General features: G+C 33.3%; 1 protein-coding gene and 1 long non-coding RNA gene across 4 annotated transcripts in view; one reads left to right on the top strand and one right to left on the bottom strand.

Annotated features, from left to right (window-relative positions):
* Positions 1-27,701, top strand: part of LOC114331311 (retinol dehydrogenase 13) — a 44,080-nt gene that overhangs the window by 8,881 nt on the left and 7,498 nt on the right. The window contains exons 2-4 of one of the 3 annotated variants that reach the window (XM_028280840.2): positions 81-404; positions 6,638-6,813; positions 11,973-12,229. In XM_028280840.2, coding sequence (XP_028136641.2) covers positions 81-404; positions 6,638-6,813; positions 11,973-12,158 — 686 coding nt within the window. In that variant the 3' untranslated portion in view covers positions 12,159-12,229. Of the gene's footprint in view, positions 1-80; positions 405-6,481; positions 6,814-11,972; positions 12,230-27,701 lie in introns of those variants that run through there. The other 2 variants (XM_028280839.2, XM_050661950.1) reach the window with 2 other exon arrangements.
* LOC126892461 (uncharacterized) lies at positions 184-26,338 on the bottom strand. Its single transcript, XR_007700848.1, has 2 exons — positions 26,302-26,338; positions 184-329 (listed from the first exon to the last, which is right to left on the bottom strand). It is a non-coding gene; the product is annotated as an uncharacterized LOC126892461 (long non-coding RNA).

Below are 27,701 nucleotides of genomic sequence, written 5' to 3'. Positions count from 1 at the left end.
AGCTGCTCATCTTAGCGATCGGCATATACTCCTATCCAGGAGTGATAGGCCCATTATTTTGTGCGTATCTTATTTTGTAGGAATTGGACATGAAATAGTACTATCACTACTGTCAAGGGGTTGTAAAGTTATAGTAGCAGACAAAGTAATCACTGAAAATGTTAAAAAGTCTATTATCCAAAAAACAAAAAGCTCAAATTTTGTGCTTGAGCTTGTAGACTTTGCATCTTTCAAATCTGTTAGGAATTTTGTTGAGAAATTAAAGAAAACTGAAGCAAAAATTGATATATTGGTAAATAACGTTGGAATAGGGAGATGTGGTGATGATCCTACTGAGGATGGTTTGAATGTACTGATGCAAATAAATTACTTCAGTCCATTTTTGCTGACACATTTACTCATTGGTAAGTAATTTTAATAGTTTTGTTTTCATTTGTGAAAACCAAAGCCATAATCTATTTAATGTAATATGTTGGTAATACTAAAAAACCTGGATCCTGCGTACCAAAAAAAGTTGATTATTAGCAATTGAAAATTATTAATAGCTTAACGGTGTCTAGTCAGAAAAACTTTGATGTGCTGGAACACTGGAACAGGGAAGTTTTAATTGTGGAACAGTTTAAAAATTTGAAACGTCAGATTACGAAGTCGTCCCATGTATTTTGTCGGACAAAACATCCAATTGATTTGTTACCCTTTCATTAAACACTCATGCAAAAATCAGGCTGCTATTACTAACATGATTCCTGTCATTTGACATGTTCTTCGTGTTCCAGTTGCCATTAAAATGCCCAGTTGCTGATAAACACCAGTCTCATTTCTGTATAAGAGTTTAATGAAATGGTAACAAATCAATTGGAAGTACTGTCCGATAAAATACATGGAACGTTTTCGTAGTCTGACGTTCCAAATTTTTAACCTGTTCCACAATTAAAGCTTCCCCTTTTCCAGTGTTCCCATACATCAAAGTTTGTCCGCCTAGATACCGTTAAGCTATTAACAAATTTTCAGCTTGCTATTAATCAACTTTTTTTTGGTACGCGGGATCCAGGTGTATAACATTTAATTGAATATAGTATAATACTAACCCACTCATTCAGGAATAAGAATGAAAAAATTGTTGTTTAAACCAAAATGCTAATAATTATAACAAACACACATATAGGTCTGGATCCCGCGTATGAAAAAAAAGTTGATTAATAGCAAGCTGAAAATTTGATAATAGCTTAAGGGTGTCTAGTCGGCCAAACTTTGATATAGGGGAACACTGGAACAGGGGAAGTTTTAATTATGGAACAGGTTAAAAATTTGGAACGGTGAGACCACGAAAACGGCTTATGTATTTTGTCCGACAGAACAGACTTAAACTCTCCGAACAGAGATTAAACTCTCATGCAAAAATCAGACTGCTGTTTATCATAAAATGGGCGTTTTAATGAGTGGAACATGTAGAATATGTCAAATGACAGGAATTATGACAGGTGAGAAATAGCAGTCTGATTTTTGCATGGGAGTTTAATCTCTGTTCGGAGAGTTTAAGTCTATTCTGTCGGACAAAATAAATGTGCCGTTTTCGTGGTCTGACCGTTCCAAATTTTTAACCTGTTGCACAATAAAAACTGCGCCTGTTCCAGTGTTCCCATATATCAAAGTTTATCCGACTAGACACCCTTAAGCTATTAACAAATTTTCAGCTTGCTATTAATCAACTTTTTTTCATACGCGGGATCCAGACCTAATAGTGTGATGCCTTGATATTTAAACTCCAACACTTATTCTATTATCTACCCTTTCTCTCACATTTACATCTTCTGTAGATTTTCTGTTATGTTGTAACCCAGAATTTTGTCTGTTTTGGGAAATTTACATGTTAAATTTTCAGACTGTTATCTATATTATATTGGTCCAGCATAGGTTGTAAATCATCCTCAGTTTGAGAGATTAATATTGCATCGTCTGCATAGCAGATTATTTTTAGTTGTTTTTCTGCAATTGGTATCTTTTAATCGTTCTTACTTTTTTTAATATTTCGTCCATGAGATTGAACAATAGAGGAGTAAGGGAATCGAGGACTAATTAGGGATAGAGGACCTAAGAGTTAGAGAGAAATAATTAGAATACAAAAAATCGGCATATTTATGTTTCGTGGACTACAGAAACCATTTGACAGGGTCAAATTAAAAGACGTTATCCGCTTAGTGTACGCTAGAGAGATACCTCTATAAGCATGGATCCCGCGTACAAAAAAAAGTTTATTAATGGCAAGCTGAAAATTTGTTAATAGCTTAAGAGGAAACAGTAGCGATCAACAGGTAGCAAAAACGCGTTCCAGATTGCGGCTGTAATTTTAAATATTTTTTCGAGATATTTGGCACACGGCACACGTATTCGTAATATAATAAAGAATGGCGGTACAGAGCCCAATTTGAAAAATATATTAATATGTGGAAATTACTCTGTAATTAAATACAGTATTAAAAAAACGAGCCTGTATCGCCATTAAGAAGAACAAAAAAATACACTTTCTTCAAATAAACTTTTTTATCCGATTCCTAGATTTTGTGTCATTTTGGAACTACTAAAATTTTTTATTTCATTAGTAGTTCCAAAATGACACAAAATCTAGGCATCGGATAAAAAAGTTTATTTGAAGAAATTGTATTTTTTTGTTCTTCTTAATGGCGGTACAGGCTCGTTTTTTTAATATTGTATTTAATTACAGAGTAATTTCCACATATTAATATATTTTTCAAATTGGGCTCTGTACCGCCATTCTTTATTATATTACGAATACGTGTGCCAAATATCTCGAAAAAATATTCAAAATTACAGCCGCAATCTTGGAACGCGTTTTCGCTACCTGTTGATCGCTACTGTTTCACCTTAACGGTCTCTAGTCGGACAAACTTTCATGTACATGTCGAACAAGTTACAGGTTTCGAACGTCAGACTACGAAAATGTCCCATGTATTTTGTCGGACAGAACTTCCAATTGATTTGTTACCCTTTCATTAAACTCTCACGAAAAAATCAGACTACTATTTACCACCGACAAAATTCCTGTCATTTAACATGGTCTACGTGTCGGACTTATTAAAATGCCCAACATATTTGTCATTCAAGGACAAACATTTTTTTATATATTATATTAAAGTTTGCTATTGAGTAAACTTAAAAACAACCTCCTAGTTTTCACAATCATAAACTTGTCAGAATGACACGTTCTACAATTAAAGCTACGATCGATAAAGCGTCGAAAAATACTTACTTGACTATGAGCCGATCTTTAGCCTCATAGCGACCACTAAAATATCTATATCTTGGCCAAAATAAGCTCAAATTTTTCCTTTTGAGTTCTTCTATCATTATTGTTAATTAAAGTATAAATATTTATCGCTCAAATTTGCTTGAAACCCTTATAAACAAATTAATTTACAATTTTTTTAAGACAATTTTAACTTCAAACGGGTATAACTTTAAAACAAATGAAGATAAAGTAATTTAACAAACTTTGTTTGGAAGCCTATTAATTAAGTTTTAAAATGAAACCTAAGAGTTCTAAGGCTCATTTGCATGCGTAGAAGCCGAGTTATGATCGATAAAGCTTTGTAAAATACTTATTTTGTGCACTAATTTTACAATATCTTGAGTTCTAATTGTTGGATTTAAGTTTAGTAAACGGTTTTTTCTTCGTTTTTTATTAAGGAACAAATTTTATTTGAAAATGTTTTATCTCTTTTAGTTTATTATCCAGAGCCTTATAAACAATTAGATTGTTTATAACAATTTTTTGACCATTCGGATAGAAATCCACCCTCGAAATTCGTAATCAGCAGCCAAAAATCCATAAGAAACCGTTGAGTTTCTCCATCAGAATTGAAAAGTACACCCCACCCCCTCTGGCGCCTAGACTAATAAGGACTTTAGGAAACCACTTAGTACGTTTCGGCGAATGACACGTACAATTGTTAAGGGTCGTTTTCACGCTACATCTTATTGTACGTTTTGTGTGTCATTCAAAGCGCACGACAAAACGTACACGGCTTTTGTCAAGTGTATAAATACATATTAACGTTTTTCCTTACGTTTTCTACCTCAGTTCTCAGTTCCAATCCAGAGGCTTGAGTTGTATGAAAACAATCGCGCAACTACAAATCGCAAGTGGAGTCCGGCGCTTATGCTTTTCCCATCATATCTTCGATCTGACCTTGGATTTATACATGACCAATATACACTGGACAATTTTGACTGGACTGAAAAATTTGGTCTGAGGAGCAAATGCCTGAAGAATAGGGCTTAGGCTTAATAGGCCCGTTACACAAAAAGGGAAACCAACTGGAATGCAATAATTACCGCGGAATAACTCTCCTAATTACAGCATACAAGATATTGTCAAACATTTTGCACGAGAGATTGAAGCCTTATACTGAAACGTTTCTAGGAGAATATCAGGCAGGATTCAGGCGTGGACGTTCAACCATTAACCAGATCTTTACACTACGACAGATCCTGGAAAAAGCGCAAGAGTTTAACATAGATATGTACCATATTTTTGTCGATTTTAAAGCTGCATATGACAGTGTCTTAGGACCGAGTCTCTACAACGCTATGAATGAGTTAGGAATTCCAAAAAAACTCATATGTATGATAAAAGTGACAATGGCGAAGATGATATCAGCAGTAAAAATTCAAAACGACTCGTCAACCCCATTTGAAATACATAGGGGGTTAAGACAGGGAGATGCGCTGGCGTGTCAACTTTTTAATGTAGCATTAGAAAAGGTCGTACGAGACGCTAATATAGATAGCAGGGGAACAATATGCAATAGATCTGTCCAAATTCTAGCATATGCAGACGACGTGGACATTGTAACAAGAACCAGAGCGAGAGTTGCGGAAATCCTAACCGAGCTAGTAGCAGCAGCAGAACGAATGGGGTTACATATATAATAATAAGCGAGTCTTCTACACCTGTCGCCGCTTCTCGCATCCTAATTTCCAGCGATTTCTGTCGAAGCAATCTTCAGTTTTTAAGTCTCTTGCGGTCATTGCATCTTCGACATCTTCTCTCCAGGATCGTCTTGGTCTACCTCGTTTTCTTCTTGTGGGTGGAGTCCATTTTTCTATTTTTTTTCGGCCATCTATTTTCAGGCATTCTCTGAAGGTGTCCATACCAGTTAAGTCTTTTGGCTTCGATTATGTCTATTATATCTAGATCGATTTCCATTTGTCTCCTAATATCTTCGTTTCTCACCCTATCAAGTCTAGTGAGTCGGCAACATATGGGGTTACATATAAATCAAAATAAAACCAAATTCATGGCGACTAACACAAACACAAGAGCTGGAAATGTTGACGCAGATCTAATCATCAATGACCAAAACTTGGAAGCGGTCAAAGAGTTCATATATCTAGGGACATCGGTTAACCCCAATCATGGGAAATAAAAAGACGAATAATAATTGCAAACAGGTGTTATCATAGTCTATCAAAGTACTTAACTAACAAACGTCTGTCTCAAAAAACTCGTATAAGGCTGTATAGAACATTAATAGTCCCCGTTCTCACATATGGATCAGAGGCATGGACGCTAACTAAAACAGATGAATCCACTCTATCGATTTTTGAAAGAAAGGTACTACGTAAGATATTCGGAGCGGTCTGTGAGAACGGAATATGGAGACGTAGATATAACTTTGAACTGCAGAATATCTACAAGCATACGTTTGGTGGAAAAGATATTATCACTATAATGGACCGCGATAGCCGTGACGTCAAAACGTCAAAAAAAAGGTTTCCAAACACGTTGTGCCTAGGTACACGCTAAAATGTACGCAAATAAAAAAGTTAAACTTCATCAAGCTAGTGACTATTTAGCGTGGGCAGTGACTGTATATTTTGATACACGATATTTTGATGTTTAGTGTTTGTTTGATAGAAAAATATTTGTTATGACCTTTAATTCTACCTAACTTTTTTATTTGCGTACACGTTAGCGTATACCTAGACACAACGTGTTTGGAAAAATTTTGACGTTTTGACGTTATACTATCACGGTCCATTAAGCGAAACCGCCTGCAATGGGCAGGACATGTAGCCCGGGCCCCTGAATCGAACATGATAAAAAAGATTCTAACAGCGCAACCCGTGGGAATGAGAAGACGGGGTAGACCAAAGCTGAGGTGGATGGACGGGGTAACACAAGGTGCCGAGAAGATCGGAGTCAGCAACTGGAAAATGCAAGCAAGGGACAGAACAGAATGGCGTAGAAAGCTTGAGAAGGTCGAGGCCCTCTAAGGGCTGTAGCACCAAGATGATGATGATGATATACACTGGAAAAAACGTACGTTTTGTCGTACGTTTTGCATGACACACAAAACGTACAATAAGACGTAGCGTGAAAACGACGCTTTAGGCATACGCATTTCAGTACTGTTTATTTTGCCGCACACCATAAATACTTAATTGCATTTTTTTGCAGATTTGTTGAAAAAATCTGAAGAACCCAAGATTCTTTTCACAGCATCATTTTTGTCGTTCTTTCCTGAGAATTGTGTCAAAAGCATAACAGACGATAACATCATTATATCAAATAACCCTACGGCCTATCTTGCATCAAAATTTTTTACGGTTGTAGCTTCAGATATTTTTGCGAAAAAACTAAGGAAGCATAACATCATGTGTAATAGTTACCATCCTGGGTTGATCATCAGGACTAATATTTTTAAGGAATCAAGAAAATATGGTACTTTAAATATATTGGATGTTGTAGGATTATTTCTTTTGGAAGTAGGAGTTTTTATTATTGGACAGGTAAGGAGATAATATGTTAATATTTATAAAAGGTAAAACGATATGTATAAGTTATAAAGTTATATTTTTTTATTAATAAAATTTTATTTATTAATAAAATCATTCTTTTGGTAAAAGTGTGACTTATTTTCCATTAAAAGTAATTTATTATAAAAATGCCACAAGAAAATAGCTTCAGAACAACGATAGGTATAAGATCGGGATCAGAAATTTAATAGCCTTTACACAAATATTTCTTTGTCATTATTTATAATAATTATACTAATTTATCCGGTGAAGTTCGTACCGCGCAGAATTAACAAAAGTTCGGATCAATTATAAGCTCAGTTATACAGGGTGTTTCATGGGGAAACGGAAATACTTGAATGGTGAATAGAGGTCACTGAGGCGGTTCTAGATATACCGCATGTATTGCCTTACCGATTTTTATAACCGAGTTACAGGGTGTTTTATCGATTTTGCTCATTTCTTTCTGGACCTATAACTTTAGAAGCACCCTGTATGTTTTTTTGATGTTTGGTACACATATGTCTCATTTAAAAGACAAACAATCCAACTAGTAATCGCAAGAAAAATCCAGGTACGGACTAAAAAATATATAAATTCTTTGTGACATGGAAACAACACCCTGTATATTGAATTTTTTAAAATCCGTTTACATATTTAAAAGAGCACAAAAAACGAAGTTTAATGGTTCGCTTAAATTTTTCGGCCAGACAATTTAATGACTTTAATTTTGAAACTATATTGAAGTTTTAAAGAACTCTTAGATTAAAAAGTTGGTATTATTAACTTTTAATAATAAATTATTAAAGTTAATTAACAAATACTCATTTTAAAAACAATCAATACTTATTTACTACATTAGAACGACCCATTTACTAATCACAAGAAAAATCCAGGTCCGGATTAAGAAAACAACATAAAATAATTGTGACCTTGAAACAACAGCCTGTATATTGAAATTTTCCAAATTAGTTTGCACATTTGAAAAGCGTACAAAAAACTGAGTTTATAGGTTCGCATTAATTTTTTGCGCAGAAAATTTAATAACTATAATTTTGAAATTAAATCTATTGAAATTTTTTATAACTCTGAGATTAAAAATCAGGTATTTTACTGGGATTAGTAACTTTTAATAATAAGTTAATGACTAAATACTCATTTTAAACGTAATCAGTAATCATTTACTACATTGGAACGACCCATTTACTAGTCATAAGGAAAATCCAGGTCCGGATTAACAAAAAAATATAATGTAATAGTCACCTTAAAAAACACCCCTAAAAAACACCCTGTATATTGAAATTTTCAAAATCCGTTTGAACACTTGAAAAGAGCATAAAAACTAAGTTTAATAGCTTGCTTTAATTTTTTGCGCGGACAATTTAATGGAATTACTTTTGAAAATATATCGAAATTTTTGTTAGAGTTCTCAGAGTTCTTAAAAATTTCGGCATAATTTCAAAATTAAAGTCATTAAATTGTCTGTGCAAAAAATGGAAGCGAACCATTAAACTTAGTTTTTTGTGCCCTTTTTAAATGTTCAAACGGACTTTGAAAATATCAATATATAGGGTTTTTTGAAGGTCACTATACTTTAAATTTTTTGGGTTAATCCGGACCTGGATTTTTGTTGTGATTAATATGTGAGTCGTTCGAATGTAGTAAATAAGTATTAATTATTTTTAAAGTAAGTATTTAGCCATTAACTTTATTAATTTATTATTAACAGTTACTAATACCTGCTGTTTAGTCTCAGAGTTCTAAAAAGTTTCAATAGATTTAATTTCAAAATAAAGTCATTAAATTTTCTGCGCCAAAAATTAAAGCGAAGCTATAAACTCAGTTTTTGTGCTCTTTTCAAATGCGAAAACCAAATTATACAGGGTGTTGTTTCAAGATCATAATTACTTTATGTTTTTTTGTTAATCCGGACCTGGATTTTTCTTGTGATTAGGAAATGATCGTTCTAATGTAGTAAAGAAGCATTTATTATTTTTAGAATGAGTATTTGTTCATTAACTTTAATAACTTATTATTAAAAGTTTATAATACCTGCTTTTTATTATAAGAGTTCTCAAAAATTTAAATATTATTTCAAAATTTAAGTCATTAAATTGTCTGGCCGAAAAATTTAAGCGAACCAATAAACTTAGTTTTTTGTGCTCTTTTCAAATATGCAAACGGATTTTAAAAATTTCAATATTGTGTTGTTTTAAGGTCACAAAGAATTTATATTTTTTTAGTCCGGACTTAAACTCTTCTTGTGGTTAGTAGTTGGATGGGTTGTGTTGTAAATGAGACATATGTGTATCAAATATCAAAAAAATGTACAGGGTGGTTCTAAAGTTATGGGTCCAAAAAGAAATGGGCAAAATCGATAAAACACCCTGTAACTCGGTTATAAAAATCGGTGAGGCAATAAGTGTGGTATATCTAGGACCGCCTCAGTGACCTATATTCAATGAAGTATTTCCGTTTCCCAATCAAATTAAGAGGCTACATCAGCGCGTAATCAAGACGGAAAACCTGTTCCAAGACACAAACGTGTATTTTAATTTATTTTTAATATTGTTATGAAACCTTATAATTTTTATACTGCTTTTGCATTTTCTCTAATATTTGGTTAGTATTTTTCCAAGTGTATTCGATCAGAGCCGGTAGCTAGGGGCTTGGCTTAACATTGCCCCCTTTTTAAGACATGATTCCTCCTGGAACCTTATCGAGACTAGAACTGCATGCTGATATCGGCAAATGGGCCCCATTTTTATACAGCTCCCAGTTATGTAAAAGAGGCAAGGGAAGGTTTTCGCTTCGCACCGGTATCCATGTGGATTCCAATAGAATAGTACTTGAACTTCGGTGTCTTTTTAAAGATTTCCTCTGTTACCAATGTAACGTGATACACCTTAGCGCGAGTAAACCTATTTTCTTCAGTGGTCATATCATATTTTGGTTTACTGGCACCTCCATATGGTCCCATAAATTCCTCAAACGTGAGGTCAGATACTTAATGGACTTGGTTTACTTCCGTTTCTTCATCTACTTCGTGGTCTCCTTCGAATAGCGCCAGCCGATTATAGTGTACTATCGTCAGATTTCCCCTCTAAATCTGACTAATAGTCGAGGAAATGAAGCTGGAAAAATGGCAAAACCTCGCAATTTTTTCGTCCAGCATCGATTTATACAAAAATTTGGGATTAGGCTCATTTCATCCTCTAGTTCATTTTCTATATTGAGCCGTTGTACGCTTTTGTTTTTTTAAGGGTGAAAACTACCCCTAAAAAAACTACTTGTAAAAATTATAAAACAACATTTTAAACTTTAATATTGTCAACATTTGGTTCTTATTAGTTACATAATGATTGTTTTATGCTTTAAGATATACTATCATAATATTTCAACCCTTAAAACCACCCTTGTTGGAGCTATATATAAAAAATTACTTATCCTAAAAGAATAATTTCGGCTTGCATCGATTTACATAAAAATTTGGGATTAGGATCATCTCACCCTGTACTTCATATTCTATAACATGCTCAAGGGCGTCGATTATTTTTAGGGGTGTAAAATACCCCTGATTGTCAAAAATTATATAAAAACATTGTAAACTTTAATATGGGTAAAATTTGGAAATGATTGGCTAAAAATAATGATTGTTTTATGCTTTAGGATATAATATCATAATATATTTCAACCCTTAAAAACCACCCTTAAGAACATTATAATTTTGATAAGTAGATAATTTAATAGATCTATACAAAAAAAAGGTAGAATTAAAGAATTACAAAAACATTTATTTAGGTACACAAAATGAATTTACAAATATGTAGAAGTACAAATACACATAGTTTTTAAGTCATCTTCCAGTATACGAACCAGTTCTGTGTATTTACATGCATTGAAAATGTTCCATAAGCGGACTATTCGAATATTTCGAAAAAAAAACGCGTTTTATAAACGTAGCTCCTTAATTTTTGGCGATAAAAAGTTTTTTCAAAAATGGTTTTGTAGGATTTTTGAAGAACTATAAGACAATGTGAATTAAATTTCGTTAGATCCCTTACTTTTTAATTGGGGTGGGTTTAAAGGGCTTAAATAAAGGGGTGTTTGCTCGTAAATAGAGGATTTAAACAGCTATATCTCGCCAACTATTCACTGTAATGAATATCTATGTACAGTATAATTTTAGTTATTAAAAAAGCTACAATTTAGTAATCTATCATTTTTTTCGTATCTCCAGTATTTTCGGAGATATTTAGAAGAAAAACGTAAAAAATACGAAAGTGCAAAAAATCAATTTTTCTTTAAACTCCAATTTTTCTAAAATTTGGCCTTTTAAATAGGTCAAACTTCTTGGGTGTATTGACAATACAAATATACAAGGAATTACAGAAAGGTAAAGACCAATTTTTAATTAGGAGAGAAGTTAGGGGGTTATTTTCACTGATTGTTTCGTAGAGAAAAGCAGGTACCGACTTTTTTTTATCATAAATCGTTCTATTTTCATGTTAGAAATTTTTTATTATTATTCTTTGAAAGGTTTAATTGTATACTTGAAAATAGATAGTTTTCCTGAAATTTTTTGAGGTTTCAACTGTATACTTGAAAGTTTTCCTCGAAAATGCAAAGTTTTCCCGTTATTTGGCTTTGAATATTTCAAATTGTGCATTTGACGAGAAAAGCTAACTTTTAATATGCCGTATCTCGGTTTGTATTGGTCTTAAAAATATTATAGAAAAAGAATTTAGTTTGTGTTACTAAAAGATACAATTTTGTTATCCGCAGTTTTTTATTAAATGCATATTTTTCGAGGTATTCTCAAAAAACCTTCTAAAAGTCGATTTTTTCGACGAAAAACGCGAATAACTCGAAAAATATTAGTTTTACGAAGAAAATGTAAAAAACATATTTTTTTAGAATCACTTTTTACATCGATTTACATGGTTAAAATGTAATAAAAAATTCCCACCCCCGAGATGGGGTGGCAACCACCCCCAAGGTTTTAACGTACAGCGGCATGATATAGAAAATGATCCTTGGACTATTCCCTACCTTCTAAAAATTTCAAGTAAATCCATGCTGGACGAAAAAATTGCGAGCCAAAATGCTTCATTTCCTCGACTATAATATAAAATATTTTTTAATTATTTTAGAGTCCAAGAGACGCCAGTCAAACTGCAGTGAATGTAGTAGTTTCAGAAGAATATAAAAATGTTACTGGAGAGTTTGTTGGTGTGACAAGTATTAAGCCTTGGGGTTCACATGACGAAGTACTTTCTAATAAGATATGGAACGCCTCAGAAACATTGGTAAAACTCCAACCGAATGAAAAATTATAATTTTTATAGTTATAATTATAGTTGCTGTCCAAAATTGTTATTTATTTTACGAACTAAAATGCCGATATCGAGCACTGAATTTTATTTAACCTTTCCCAAGTATACTTTCGCTCCTAGAGCATCTTCAGGGACATCTGAAATAAGTAAAGAAAAAACGCCATTGTAAATCAAGAAAAAGTTGGAAAACTTTGACAAAAAATTGAATATGATGTGTATAATAAGTTCAACAATGTTTTATACACATCATCTTCGATTTTCCTTCGATTTTCTAAAACTCAGAGAAAGGGCCGTGCCCCTCCCCCTTTCAAACACATATCACGCTTGCCACGTTCATAATGAATCAGGTTCAAAGTGCAAATTATTTGACAAAAGGATTTTTCGCTAAATTTGAGATACATAATATACAATAACAACATTAATGAAGACTGACGTTTATGTGAACATAGAAATAATTAATGAAAATCGGGAAAGGGTAATTTAATATTTAATGAAAATCAAGAAAGAGAGGAAGAACAAAGCCTAACAGGAGAAGCCTCGGGAAAAAGAGTATTAAACTTAAATAACTATTTCGTTGTGAAACGAAAACAAGAGCCGTCTTATTTTTGGTAGCGCCAAAATCACTCTGACCGGTTTCCATCCTTGTTAGGACTTCCTCAGAGAGCGCATATTTGATTCTCTCAGAGTGAATCGAATTAATTCTCTCAGTTGAACACTGATGATACACAGACAATAATTATTCTATTTCCAGATGAAGTAACAATGGAGCTTGGCGTTTGTGGCACAAATGTCTTTATGGCACCCAAAATTGTGTGAAAAGTGCCCCAAAACTCACCGTTTTAACCTTACGTTTTAAAAAATTTCCCCTAGACCGCCCGTTATACCCCCGCCCCCTCAAAATTCATGGTCCCACCCGAAAATCGGTCCTGGATCCGCCCCTGTTTCACTCGTCAACAGAAAATATTATTTAAACCAAATTGTTATTTCCCTAATGGTATTAGACTATAGACAATCAAATAGTCATTAATGTTTTTATTTATTTTGATGATTACACAAACGTTTTGATAATTTTTAAATACAGTTGTTATAAAACAAACGGAAACATTTCTTGACTAAAGCATCTTCCAAATCACTATAACATACATATCAATATTTGAAATATAATAATTATCTTAATGTTCAAATTCCAAACTATTAAATATTTTTAAAGCGAATACTTTATGTAATTATAGATAGTAAACAATATTAAAAATGATGTCCTATAAACTACACTTTATTACAATCCAATAAAACAAGTTTTCTCTTATTAATAGTTACAAGCAAAATAGTCCAGTGAAAGAAAAAAATTCTAGATGAGAATATCACAGAGCTAACATTTACAAAACTGTAAAATATACGAATATGGCAGAAGTCTACATATATTCCACTTCAGCTCTGAGTCTGGTTAAATGTTCTGGTTAAGGGGACGAGTACGTATTTTCGGCTGCAATGCTATTCAACTCGGGATTTATTTTTTTCGAATCCTGAGAAAACTAATAAGTATTCGTGAAAAATTTAAACGCAGAATGAAAGATTACGTTATTAGCGAGTCCCGAAAGTCCCTGAGAACTTCTATAATGTTTATTTTAATAAGTTACAGGGGTGAAAAACTAAGAGAAAATTTAGTGTGATTTTAATTTCAAATATCTTATTCAAAGTAACCTTTTTATTTATTCTAAGGGACTTTCGGCCCTCGGTAATAATTTAATCTTTCATTCTGCGTTTAAATTTTTCAAAAATATTTATTGGTTTTTTCAGGATTCGAAAAAAATGAACACAATGTCTGTGGTAATATTTTCCAAATCTATCTTTGTCTTACAACGCACTCACTTGAATAGAATATTGTCAGCATATTGTCAGTCAGACAGTGACAATCAGTGACAATTTTAAATATCTGACATGGCATCGGGAATATTTTGAGTTGTTGATTAAATAATATTGATATAAAGTGTGTTTGATAAATAATTGATTTAAGACGTGAACTTAGTAAAAAGTATTTATTGTGTATTATTTGTGGAAGATCCAAGCAGAGAATACATCAGGATAATTTATTCTGTGATCCAAATATTTTGTTGTTAAAGATGTTTAAAATTGTAAGCGTTCCATAGTAACAATATATTATTAAAAAATCACTTAGACACTTTTCCTCTTTTCTCGATTGAGTATTAGTTTTTGTTGTACCTACATATAAATTATTACAATCACTGAATACATAGTTAGTGAAAAAATTATCACATTTATTACCTGAATTAATAATTTGCAATTATACAAATAACAGTTATCCAAGAACATTCAAAAGCCATCTCTTTTCTTTAAGTTAATGATGACATTTTCAAGTAGAATGACATTCTAGTAATGTTTACATATCCATACCAGTGTGAATTTTACTACACGTAATTTGCCGTGTAAAGACAGAAAAAGTAGGGATAGCCGTAAAATATTTGCGAATTATGTACCGATGGCCTTAAGTTCAAAAGTTATTTATAAATTAAATGTATGAAGTTGAATGTAATGTTTCTCGATTACACGTTAAGCTGTATAAATGGTCGCCTTTGTCGCATTATCTTCCAAAAATGATCTAGTATACATTGAATGTACACTAGATTTTTTTCTATTTGAAATAGATTCAAAAAAAAATATTTTAATGGCTGGTAAATGAACCTCGGATTGCCCGTTGCCCGATCAAATTTAACGTCGTAACCACTACAACTGCATAAACCATTTCGGGGATAATGGTTAATTGGATTATACTTTTGTAGCTTAATAACTTCTAAACGGCTTAACCGATTTTCATCACTAAACATGAGTTTGAAACGTATTGATAAGTAGTATCTGATGTATCTAACTAAGGTATTACAGGAATATAATAAATGATAACTGAAGGTATTACAGGAATTATTGAGCTTGAAAGACTATTTTTTCTTTTTTAAATAGAAATTGAGTCATATTTCTGAGCTCGGTAACTTTTGAATGGTATAACCGATTTTCAAAATTAGACATGCATTGAAAAGGTAATTAATTATCACTGCTATAATAAGCCGCAAAGTTCGGACTTAAATTTTCGAAATTTTTGGAAGTTTTGGAGACGAAAACGAAAAACAGATCCTAAATAGGAAGGGCCGTAAAATCCACATATTGACATATGGATGGGTAAGTCTTTTCCTGAACTTTATATTAAGGTGGGATTTGGCCTAATTTTCAATTCAGTCAGATTTAGAAAATCGAAAATTTCGTGTATATATAGTGTCGCGTGTAGGGGGGTTGTGCGCCACTGGCAAGAACTGCCGTTCTCTTGGGATATCTGAGAAATCTAAAATATATAATAATTACTCAAACATTTTGAGGCACAAAAACTTGGCTATGCTCGAGCAAATGGAGTCGCTGCAATCGAGGACCCAAATAGCTATCGATATACGCTCTTTCTCACACTGCACCTTACCTACAGCACTTTTCATTCATATGCAGTCTTTTTTAGAATATTTATTTTTAATATTAAAAAATACTCTGTCAAAATAGCAATTGCACCCCCTGTCCAGAAAGAAAGTACATAGCTGTAAATGTATAGTTCTATATTTTATACAGGTTAATAGTATGCCGTATAGATTCAGATACAATCCCCTGAAATTCAGATCCATCCCTTTCAGAGTTAAAAACTATCGTAAATAGCCTGGCTTATTTATTTTCTTTATATTTGAATACTTACTTTAAAGTAGCCTCAAAGATATTTCTTGCTATAACAATGGCCATTGTTATAGCAATGGATTTATGGGAAAAATGACCATTTAGGCATTTTTGTATTAGGCTATCATGGAAGAGTTACCTGAGAAATTTTCAAATTGCCTCAAACACCTACCCAAAAATGTCTAACAGCTCTTTGTTTTTGTATATATGTATTTATATTTGTGTTTGTAATACGTTATAATTATTAATAATTGGGTATATTATCTATGTACGTCATACGCTAAATAAATAGTTAAAAGTAAATAAATAAAAGTAGTAGGTACTAGTATAAAGTACGTTACTGGACTATAAATAAAAAGCTAAATGATATATCTAATGTACATATTATTATATTCATTAAAACTGTCCCATAACTTCCGATGAAAATTATTTATATTATTCATTAATCATTGACTAACTCAGTGACTATGTTTGTGACAAGTGTATTCAATTGGCCAGTACTTTTAGTAATATGTGCTTTTTTCTTTAATCTTTTTTTCAAATATTGTTGTATGAGATGTAACAGCAATGTGTGCTTAGTGGGGAAGACTGCTGTAGTTACAGGAGGAAGTTTAGGTATGGTATAATCAATATATAGATAATATTTATAATATAATCAATCATTTTACCATCCAAAGATATCATTTTATTTGTAGTAACTCCATCTTTAAATGAATATTTCAAATACTCCGTTTTTGTGGTACCTATAATCATCATCATCAATCAGCAGCCAATCGCGTCCACTGCTGGGCATAGACCTCCCTCAGTTCTTTCCAGTGTTCTCTACACTGAGCCACTTGTAGCCAGTTTCCAGCTACACTTTTTATATCGTCGGTCTATCTAGTCCAGCGGTTCCCAACCTTTTTTAGCTTGAGGCACACTAACTTAAAAACTGGTTCAGCCACGGCACACTTGGGTGAAAAATCTCTAGAATGCTAGTGAGTACAATTAAATTTCGCGGCACACCTACAGTGACTTCAGGGCACACCAGTATGCCGAGGCACACTTGTCGGGAATCCCTGATATAGTCGGTGGTCTCCGCTTCTTTTATAGCTTCTGGGTCTCTATTCCATGATTCGTCGTGTCAACGGTCTATCTTGCGTTCTAGCTATGTAAGTGCCCTGCCCAGTTCCACTTAAGCGCCGTAGCTCTTTGGATCGGCGAGTGTAATTTCCTCACCAAAATAATCTTTTACCTGCGTTTGGAAGGGTATACCATAATCCCACAGGTATTTTCCTCACCAAAATCGAAGTGATTATTTCAGGTAGATTTTATAAAAAGGCATTCAGGGGAATTATTTATCTACCTACTCTTACAGTAGGTACCTATAATAATTTTTTTTTATAATAACCGAAATACAGGGTGTCAAAGTTAAACTTTTATTTTATTTATTCTTGAATATTTCATAAACTAACAGGCATGGGATAATAATACGAAATTTGGTAAGCGGGGGTTTTTGTGACAAGAAATCTAAATTTGCCACGAAAAATGAGGTATTATCCAGAGGGCGCCACATATTATGCCTTTCACCGCTCATTTGATAGGTTCATTTTTTTTATTACTCACTCAATATACTTTTTGAATCAAAACTTTTATTCTCTTAAAAATTTTTAAGACAATTTTTTAAAACAATAAAAATTTCCAAAAATATATCGCAAATTTCTACAAATGAAATTTGCGATGCAAAATGGCAAAATCTCCGCTTCGCGTCGTTCGGCAAACTGCAATCGCGTGCGGAAAAGTATGACTTTCCGCACTTGTTAGGAAAATAACTATTGCCGGTCCCTAACGTTCACTTTCCGGTCTTGACTGGCAAAACGGTATTTTCTGTACAAAAAATTATTCAGAAAGTGTAAAACTATGAATCAATATAAAACTATCATGCACCGTTGGGAATTTTAATACAGAAATAAAGTTAAAATATTGTTTCTCTGATGTGGTATTGCACGAGTTCTTTTAGCTATAAACATTGAAATGTGTATTATATATGTAAAAATCACAGAAGTAAAACACTTCTAAGTAATATACCTATTACGTAGAAGTGTTTTACTTCGGTGTTAGAGTTTTTTACATATTTTGTTTGTTACAAAAACCTCCTAATATACTTTTTCAGAGTGATTTTGTCGATTTATCTTGATTTGACCTTGAAATGACCTTTACCTGACGTGATAGAGGTCAGTGGACTCCGGATTCGTGATCAGCGACCGCAAAAATTTCCTAGTGATATGGTTTCGTCAAATACTCAAATTTTGTTTTGTAAACATGTGTTATTATTGTAGACCTAGGTTTTCGGGTTGTAGTTTCGAAATTTCGAAAGCAAAGCGTACTATTTTGGAATTTGAGAACACTGTTCTGAAATTGTAAATGACTATTGGTGAAAATTTAAAAAGATTTTTGTAAGAAGTCAGGATCTCGATTTTTGACCCTTCGCTTCGTTATCGATCATTCGCTATCTGTACACTAAACAGATACGAAGCGAATACGTTCGATAACGAAGCGAAGGGTCAAAAATCGAGGTCCTGTAAGTTTAAGTCTTATAAATTTCTGAGATTCTACTAAATATAGGTTTTCCACGTTCAGTAAAACTTTTATAGGTCTGGATCCCGCGTATGAAAAAAAATTGATTAATAGCAAGCTGAAAATTTGTTAATAGTTTAAGGGTGTCTAGTCGGACAAACTTTGATATATGGGAACACTGGAACAGGGGAAGTTTTAATTGTGGAACAGGTTAAAAATTTGGAACGGTCAGACCACGAAAACGGCACATGTATTTTGTCCGACAGAACAGACTTAAACTCTCCGAACAGAGATTAAACTCTCATGCAAAAATCAGACTGCGATTTATCACCAAATGGGCGTTTTAATGAGTGGAACATGTAGAATATGTCAAATGACAGGTATTATGACAGGTGATAAATAGCAGTCTGATTTTTGCATGAGAGTTTAATCTCTGTTCGAAGAGTTTAAGTCTGTTCTGTCGGACAAAATAAATGTGCCGTTTTCGTGGTTTGACCGTTCCAAATTTTTAACCTGTTCCACAATTAAAACTGCCCCTGTTCCAGTGTTCCCATATATCAAGTTTATCCGACTAGGCACCCTTAAGCTATTAACCAATTTTCAGCTTGCTATTAATCAACTTTTTTTTCATACGCGGGATCCAGACCTATTAGAGCATTCCACATTGTTTTGATTGCAAGTAGTTAGGTATTACAAAGTGAAAGTGAAAATAAATTTAAACTTTCTTAAACTCAAGTTGGTTTTCCCAGAAATTATAATGTAAGGAAATTAACGACTTTATATTCGGATTTCGGATTCTTTCATAATAAATATTCTTAAATTACATTTATCTTTTTATTTTATTACCTGAGTGAGTTGGTGAGGAAAATACCTGCCGGATTAATGTGAACCTTAAAATTTGGTGAGGAAAATACCTGCCGGATTAATGTGAACCTTTAAATTTGGTGAGGAAAATACCTGCCGGATTAATGTGAACCTTTAAATTTGGTGAGAAAATACCTGTAGGATTATATGGTTTTACTGGTTGGTGAGGAATTTACCTCCGCCCTTTGGATGGCGTCTTGAACTCCTGATCTTTGCCTGATTTCTTGATTTGTTATGTGGTCTCGAAGGCTCAAGTTCAGCAATGCATTTCCCATGGCTCGTTATGTAACTCTGCGTTTATTTGCGGATTTTTGCGTCAGTTATGAAGTCTCGGTTCCATAAGTTTGTACAGGCAAAACATATCGGTTACAAACCATTCGCTTGAGACACATGGGAATTGAACCTTTTAGAATATGGCTTAGTTTGCCAAATGCTGCACATGTAAGGCCTATTGGCTGTTGTTGTTGCAGTATAACAGCCAACAAAACCATGATGAGCCAATAGAAGACTCAGGAAAAAGGTTAGTCAACCAAGGATCGGAATTGATGCCTGATATATCTACAGACGAAATCAGGAACGCATTGAGAAAAATGAAAAGAAATAAAGCTCCGGGAGAAGGCAATATCGTTATAGAAGCCGTAAAGATTGGAGGAGACAGACTTTTAAACAACATAAAGGAATTGTTCAACTTATGTTTGCACCAAAGTGAAACACCTACAAGATGGCATAGTGAACTTACCATCTTGTTACACAAAAAGGGCGATCCAAGAGACCTCGAGAATTACCGGCCCATAAGCCTATTAGACCCCCTCTACAAATTATGTATTCACAAGAATAATAACAAATAGACTGGAAACAAAATTGGATTTTTACCAACCTAGTGAACAGGCGGGTTTTAGTTAAAACTTTGGCACTAACGACCACCTACACTGCATAAAAAGAATTATAGAAAAATCTATCGAATACAACCGACCATTGGTCCTGGCTGTAGTAGACTTTCGCAAAGCATTTGATACGATAGAAGTTAACAGCATAATGAGAGCATTAGAAGAAAGTCGTATAGATTATCGGTACTCCAAACTGATAGCTAACATATACAATAATGAAACCATGACCGTCCGACTACACAAAGATACCAAATCTATAAAAATCAAAAGAGGAATTAGACGGGGAGATACGTTATCTCCCAAACTCTTTACGGCAGTACTTGAACATGCTTTCAAACAATTGGAGTGGGACGCCAAAGGAATAAATGTCGACGGTGAAAGGCTCTCCCACCTACGATTCGCAGACGACATAGTTCTTATAACAGACAACTTAAAAGAGATTAGAACTATGCTTACTGAGTTAGATGCCGCCTGTAAAAAAGTTGGTTTAAACATAAATTTTGGAAAAACACAATACATGACAAATCTGGTACCAAGCGAAAATCCAAAAGTCGACGTCAACGAAATAGCATTGGTCCATAAATATAAATACTTAGGGCATGAAATCCAAATTGCCAGGGACAATCAAACTGCCGAATTACAGAGAAGGATCACCTTAGCATGGGCCGCATATGGAGCTCTATCAGACATCTTCAAGAGCAACTTGCCAAATTATTTGAAAAGGAAGACGTTCAACCAATATGTGCTTCCAGTCATGACTTACGGCGCCGAAACATTTTCGTTAACCCAGACCACAGCAGCGAAACTTAGAGTGGCCCAAAGAAAAATGGAACGGTCACTACTTGGACTGACTCTCAGAGACAGGGTCAGAAACGAAAACATCAGAAGAAGGACAGGCGTCACAGATGCCATAGAGCGAGTAGCATGGCTGAAGTGGAATTGGGCGGGCCATGTAGCCAGAATGAAGGACAGGAGGTGGACCCAAAAAATTACAGTGTGGAGACCAAGAGAAGACAGAAGAAGTAGAGGTAGACCACCTACACGATGAACAGACGACGTCAAAATGATTGCTGGGAATTGGTTGCAGAAAGCCCAAGATCGACAAAACTGGCAAAAATTAGGGGAGGCCCATGTTCAACTTTAAATACAGAAGGCTGGATGATGATGATGATGAAGGCCTATTTGCCTCTGTATTTCATGTGGTTAATTGTCTCTGCTTATTTTGATCTCGTGTCCCAGATATTTTTAAGTGTCTATAATAGTAAGTTTTAAACCTTTTTTTCCTCAAGAGCGGGTCTCCTCTGTTTCAGTTTTTGCTCTAAGCCACTTCTAAGACTACATCATTAGCATACATTAAACACCAGGGAATGTTATCCTGTAGTTTCGTTGTCATCTGATCCAAACACACACCTGTCCCACACCTGTCCTAACTCTAGTTGTTACTCCCTCATACATGTCTCTCACAATCTTTACATACTCACCGGGAACTCCTTGCTTATTGAGTTACCATCATTATTATCCAACCAATTTACGTCCACTGCTGTACATAGTTCTCCCCCAATTGTTTCCACACTTCACGGTTTTGTGCTGATTGTTGCCAGATTTTACTAATCCGCCTGATATCATCTGTTCATCGTGTAGGTGATGGACTCCCCACATAACAATTTCATGTTCTTAGTAGATTCATAGAACATACTTTTCAGAAAAAGTATATACTAAGAATATGCGTAATTACCATTGCGAATGTGCAGAGCACATACTGAGTATATACTACATTACAGTACTTAAACGTTCTATGTATATACTTAGAATGTACTACCGCACTTCTTCTCAGTATATACCAAGAATATACTTTTTAGGATATTCTAAGAAGGTGCTATAAACCTTCTATTTATATACTTAGAATGTACTACCTCACATCTTTTAGTATATAGGAAGAATGTACTTTTTAGTATATGGGAAGAATATTACAAGGAAGTGCTATATTGCTCAGAAGCATGTTTTCAGCATCACCGAATCTCATCCTAGGTTCTACTTTCTACTAAATTTACATATTACATATGAGAATGTAGTTAGTACATTCTACAATATTACTTAAAAAGTAAATATAAAATATTATATAAATTTTAGTTAGTTATATCAATATTATATAGGTAAGTAGGTATATATATTTAGTTATTATGTGCATATAAAAATAAAAATGCTGAATATATAAATTTATATATTCATATTCATATACCTATCGTACCCAAATAAATATTATGTAACATATGTATGTAAATAACTAAAATTTATATGTTGCTTATATGTACCTATATACATACTTACTATTTAAGTAATATTGAAGTACCAAAATGAATTTTTTATTTGTAAGTTGACCGCAAACAAAATAAAACGTTTAATTATGCATGTTCCTATTCCTGGTTGAAATACTTGGTCTTCCTCACAACACAGCATAGACATTGTTAGTGTTAAGTGTAGACACAAATGCCAAATGCCTATTCAGTAACTATTTTCATATTTTGTATTTTTCCTTTGTTCCCAACCCCCTACCCGCTAACCCCTATGCAGGTATGCAGCGGTCGTTTCCGCTTTGTTTGTGCCGGTTGTGGGTTTTGGCTCAGCCACACAGCTTACCTGAATGTCAATTCCATGTAAAAATAAAATTCTTCATAAGAATACTCAATAAACTTAATCAAAATAGTAAATGCATTTCAGTTATGAAAGCGAAACGACAATTTCTCCTTTTTCGTTAATACAATTAATTCTTAAACATTTTTACCATACAATTAAAACAATTTTAAATAATGAATTCGGTAGTTTAATTAATAGTACCTACATACATAAATTTTTAAATTTCATTAATTATTCTTAACGAAGTTGATAATCTATAGGCTAACATTATTCTTCCTATACATACATATATATTATTTTTAAGATATTTTAAAAGTATCTACTTATAAGTATGTGTTAAGTATGTACTTATAAGTATGTGCTAAGAATATTCGGTAAAAGTATATTCTGAGAATAGTATCTACTTATAAGTATGTGTTAAGAATGTACTTATAAGTATGTGCTAAGAATATTCGGTAAAGGTACATTCTAAGAATAAACTTTTACGAATATTCCGAGTTACTACGTACACGAATGTACTCAGTATATTCGGTACGAGAATATACTTTAAAGTATGTGCAAAGAACATGAAATTTAGAATGTTTTTTAAGGTACATGCTATGCTTGTACTACGCATATACTAAAAAGAATATACTCTGACGAATGTTGGTAGTATATGCTTAGAACATGATACGAACATCATTGTTATGTGGGTCTTGTTGATTGCTGACCTCTTGATCTCTCGAGTAACTCTATTCTAGATGCTTTCAATGATTCAATCCAAATAAAAGTTTAATGCTCTCTCAAGATCAATGAATATTATAAGAGCATTTGTTTCTTCATTCCTCAATTTTTCCATGAACTGCCTTATAATGAAAATTCGGTTATATTGTTTCTTTCGGTTCCTTACGTCTATCAATTACTCTCTCCTATATTTTCATGATGTGACTAAGTAGTTTTATGGCTCTGTAATATGCAAATTATTGTATATTTCCCTTGTTTTTGTAGGCAGGTAGGTACTAATATATTGCTTCTCCATTCATCTGCCATTTGTTCAACTTCCATAAATCAATTAAATAAATTTTCTTAGCGAACTTATTCCTCCAAATCGACTCGTCCAACAACGACTGTACTAACTCAATTTTTGGCGTTTTTGAGTTACACCCCTGAAAAATTAGATAACCGTGATGCCTTTCAACGAACAAAGTTCTAAGTTAATTTGTTCACGTTAATGCAACCAATTTTGCACTTCGATATTGTACTAACTTGTATATCTTTACATTATCCAACGAAAACTATCCTATCTCAAAGTTAGTATAGTCTTCCTCGGCATTCCGAACGGAAGCGTCGTTGTCTCGTGAGTTAGTATAGTTTATAGAAGAAGACTTCCTAAACTTCAAAAATCTTGTTAACAACAAAAATTGGAAAACTGACATTGGATAAGGAATGATCAAAATCAGTCAAATAAAGGAAATCAGTGCTTCACATAACACACCAAATATTGTTTTTTTTTTAAGTATGATTTAAGTTCCGATTCTAACAGGTGTGATCTAACAAAAGCCAAAAGGGGACGTCCATCTAGTATGGATAAATTTCCAACTAAAGTATATATACACAAATCTTTTACCAATAGACTAATAGACAAGAAGAAGTTAACTGGGTTACCATGGCTTTGCGATATTTGGCTTTTATAGAAATCTACATTGTGATACATCAGAAATATATGAAAACATTGCAGGCAGTGACGACGAACTGCAATAACGTTTGTTTTTGTAGTAATATTTTGTAATTTAACTTCTACATATTATGTAGATCTATGTAATCATAAATACAGTTTCACTGAACGATGGTATGCATTATTTATTTTCCCGATTTTTTCCAGCGAATACTGTACTAACTCATTCAAAAACCATATAAAGAAAAAAATGACATGTTCAAAAGCACAACTGGAACAATACGGTAAACACAATGGATAAATATAAAAACAATTTAGTAAATAAGAACCCCTGATTTTTTGCGTTAATCAAAACTTTATCTTGCTTTATTCGAAAACTTAAAAAAATGAGTTAGTACAGTCTGCGCTGGATGAGTCGAAATGCTCTCTACACTTTCCCAGGAATATCATCTGGTATAACTGATTTTCCTTTCCTTATGTGCTTAAACCACTTCTTCGTTTGTTATTTTGGCGACCATTACTGTTACTGTCTTCGTTAACTCTGGTATTTGGTTTTCTGTCAAATTCTTCATTCAACTACTAAAGTACTTTTTCGAAATTCCTTGCGTGAATTGGTATTTTATTATTTTCATTTCGGATACATCTAATCTTATTAAAATCTCTTGTTTTCTTTGCTCTATATTTGGCTATTTTGTATACCGTTGTTTCTCCTTTCCTGATAGATAGGAAAGATTTGTATAATGCATTACCTTTAGCTTGTTCTAATGGTACTTTCACTTTCTTTCTTTCTGTCTTTCTTGTTAGCAAACGTATAGTTTTAAAAATATGTGTCCAACCTTTCCTTTGTGCCCTTCCTTTCATTTGCCCTGGTAGATAGGAGATATTTGTATATGCTTCTTTAGCTTGTTCTAATCCTACTTTTCTTGCATGCAAACATATATAGTTTTGAAGATCTGTGTCCGACCTTTCTTCTTTTGACTGTTGATATACTTTTTTCTTCTCTTTTCATTTTTCGTGTACTTCGTATAACCACTTAAAGGTGTCTTTATTCTCAAACTATCTTCCTGGCGTTTTTTTTAAGTATTTCAATAACAGATTCTCTAATGACCATGACCATGACCATCTTTGTTCAAATTGTAGGGCTTCTTTTGATTTTTTCATTTTCTTTTTTTCTCATGTTTTAATATCCATTACTTGATTTTTTGTGGGTCTCTTCGTTATTTTGGCTTCGATGTCCAGCACAAGTAACTTATGTTGTTGGTTTACTGTCCCACTAACTATTATCTTGTAATCTTGTAGTCCTTACATTCATATTATATCTTCGTTTCTTGTCATGAAATAATTTACTTGGGAGTGATTTTGTCAACTTTTGTACGTAATAAGTTGAGTTTCTCTATCAGAAGAATGTGTTAACAATAGCCATATTATGTAAAGCTGTTGCTAATCATATCATCTCTAGCTTTATTTGTAGTTCCAAAGCCTAGTCGTTTATGTATCAGGATCTGATCATAAACGGATCAGAACAGCTCATATTAATGAACGGCTTATACTCCTACATATTATTGCATATCTTATTTTGTAGGAATTGGACATGAAATAGTACTATCCCTACTGTCAAGAGGTTGTAAAGTTATAGTAGCAGACAAAATAATAACTGAAAGTGTTAAAAAGTCAATTATCCAGAAAACAAAAAGCTCAAATTTTGTTCTTGAGCTTGTAGACTTTGCGTCTTTCGAGTCGGTTAGGAATTTTGTTGAGAAATGAAAGAAAACTGAACAAAAAATAGATATATTGATAAATAATGTTGGAATAGGGAGAGGTCATGATAAACCTACTGATGATGGTTTGAATGTACTGATGCAAATAAACTACTACAGTCCATTTTTGCTGACACATTTACTCATCGGTAAGTACTTTTAATAGATTTTATTAATGTAATTAGTTAATGTAATATGCTGGTAATACTAACATTTAATTAAATATATTATATACTAACTCACTCGTTCCTGAATAAGAAATAAAAATTGATTGTTCAAACCAAAATGCTAATCATCATTAATTTGATGCCTTGATATTTAAACTCCAACACTTGTTCTATTGTCTAACCTCAGCTCCAATTTACGTCTTAATAGATTTGATGTTATAACCATTTTGTCTTTTTTTTTGAGAAATTGACATGTTCATTTTTTGGCCGTTATAATATTGGTGCAGCATACGTTGTAAATCATCTTGATTTTAAGAGATTAATACTGCATCGTCTGTATAGCAGACTATTTTGAGTTGTTTTTCTTCTATTTAATTTTTTTTTCGTTCTTATTTTTGTTAATATTTTATCCATGAGGTTTAACAATAGACGTCTCAGTAAATCCCTGTGTCTTATCCCATTGTTAGCTTCAATTGGGTCAGTTAGTTCTTCTAGTACTTATACTTTTATCAGTTATCACTTTGGTTGTTAATTTTACTGTTGGGTTTAATAGGTTGATTCCTCTATACTTATCCGTGTCCGGTTTGTCTCCCTTTTTGAAGAGAGTTATTAGGATGCTTGATCTTCATCCTCGTGTATTGTGTTTAATTCATTTATTTTTTTAGGTTTAATAGTTGTTTGGTCAGATCTGGTGATCCATACTTTAGTGGTTTGTTCGATATGCTGTCCTCTCCTAATGATTTTCTCTTTGTTCTATCTATTTATATAAAAATTTTTAAAGCTGTCATTGCCTTCCTTCTTTCAACCAACGTCTCCAGTCGTTTCTGGTTTGCCATTCTCCATCTCTAAGGTCTCGTCTTTCCATGGCCTCGTCTACTTCATCCCTTCATTATCTTCGGGGTCTACCTCTTCTTCTCTTTCCTATTGGGCTCCAATCCGAAATCTTGGATATCCACCTTGTACGATCTGCTATTCTCACATGTCCATACCATCTTGTTCTAGTGATATTCTTCGTTTTATCTTCTCATTGCTAATGCGATCTATTTTTGTTACTCTGCAGCTTCTTCTCATGAACTCCGTTTCAATTGCTGTAATTTTGGACTGTTTCGTTTGTTTATTACCCAATTCTCTGCTCCATAGGTCATTATACTACGTACCAAGGTGTTATATTTATATTCTCTTCTTTGTATTTCTAGTAATCTGTCTATCCCACAATACCCCGCTCATTTGTATAATAGACGTTCTTGTCTGTGCTAATCTGCTGGTTATCTCTTGCTCGGTGGTTCCATTCTTTGAGAATATGAATC

The sequence above is a fragment of the Diabrotica virgifera genome, chromosome 1, assembly GCF_917563875.1.
Source record: "Diabrotica virgifera virgifera chromosome 1, PGI_DIABVI_V3a".
NCBI lineage: Eukaryota > Metazoa > Arthropoda > Insecta > Coleoptera > Chrysomelidae > Diabrotica > Diabrotica virgifera.
This window is presented reverse-complemented; position numbering and strand designations above follow the sequence as displayed.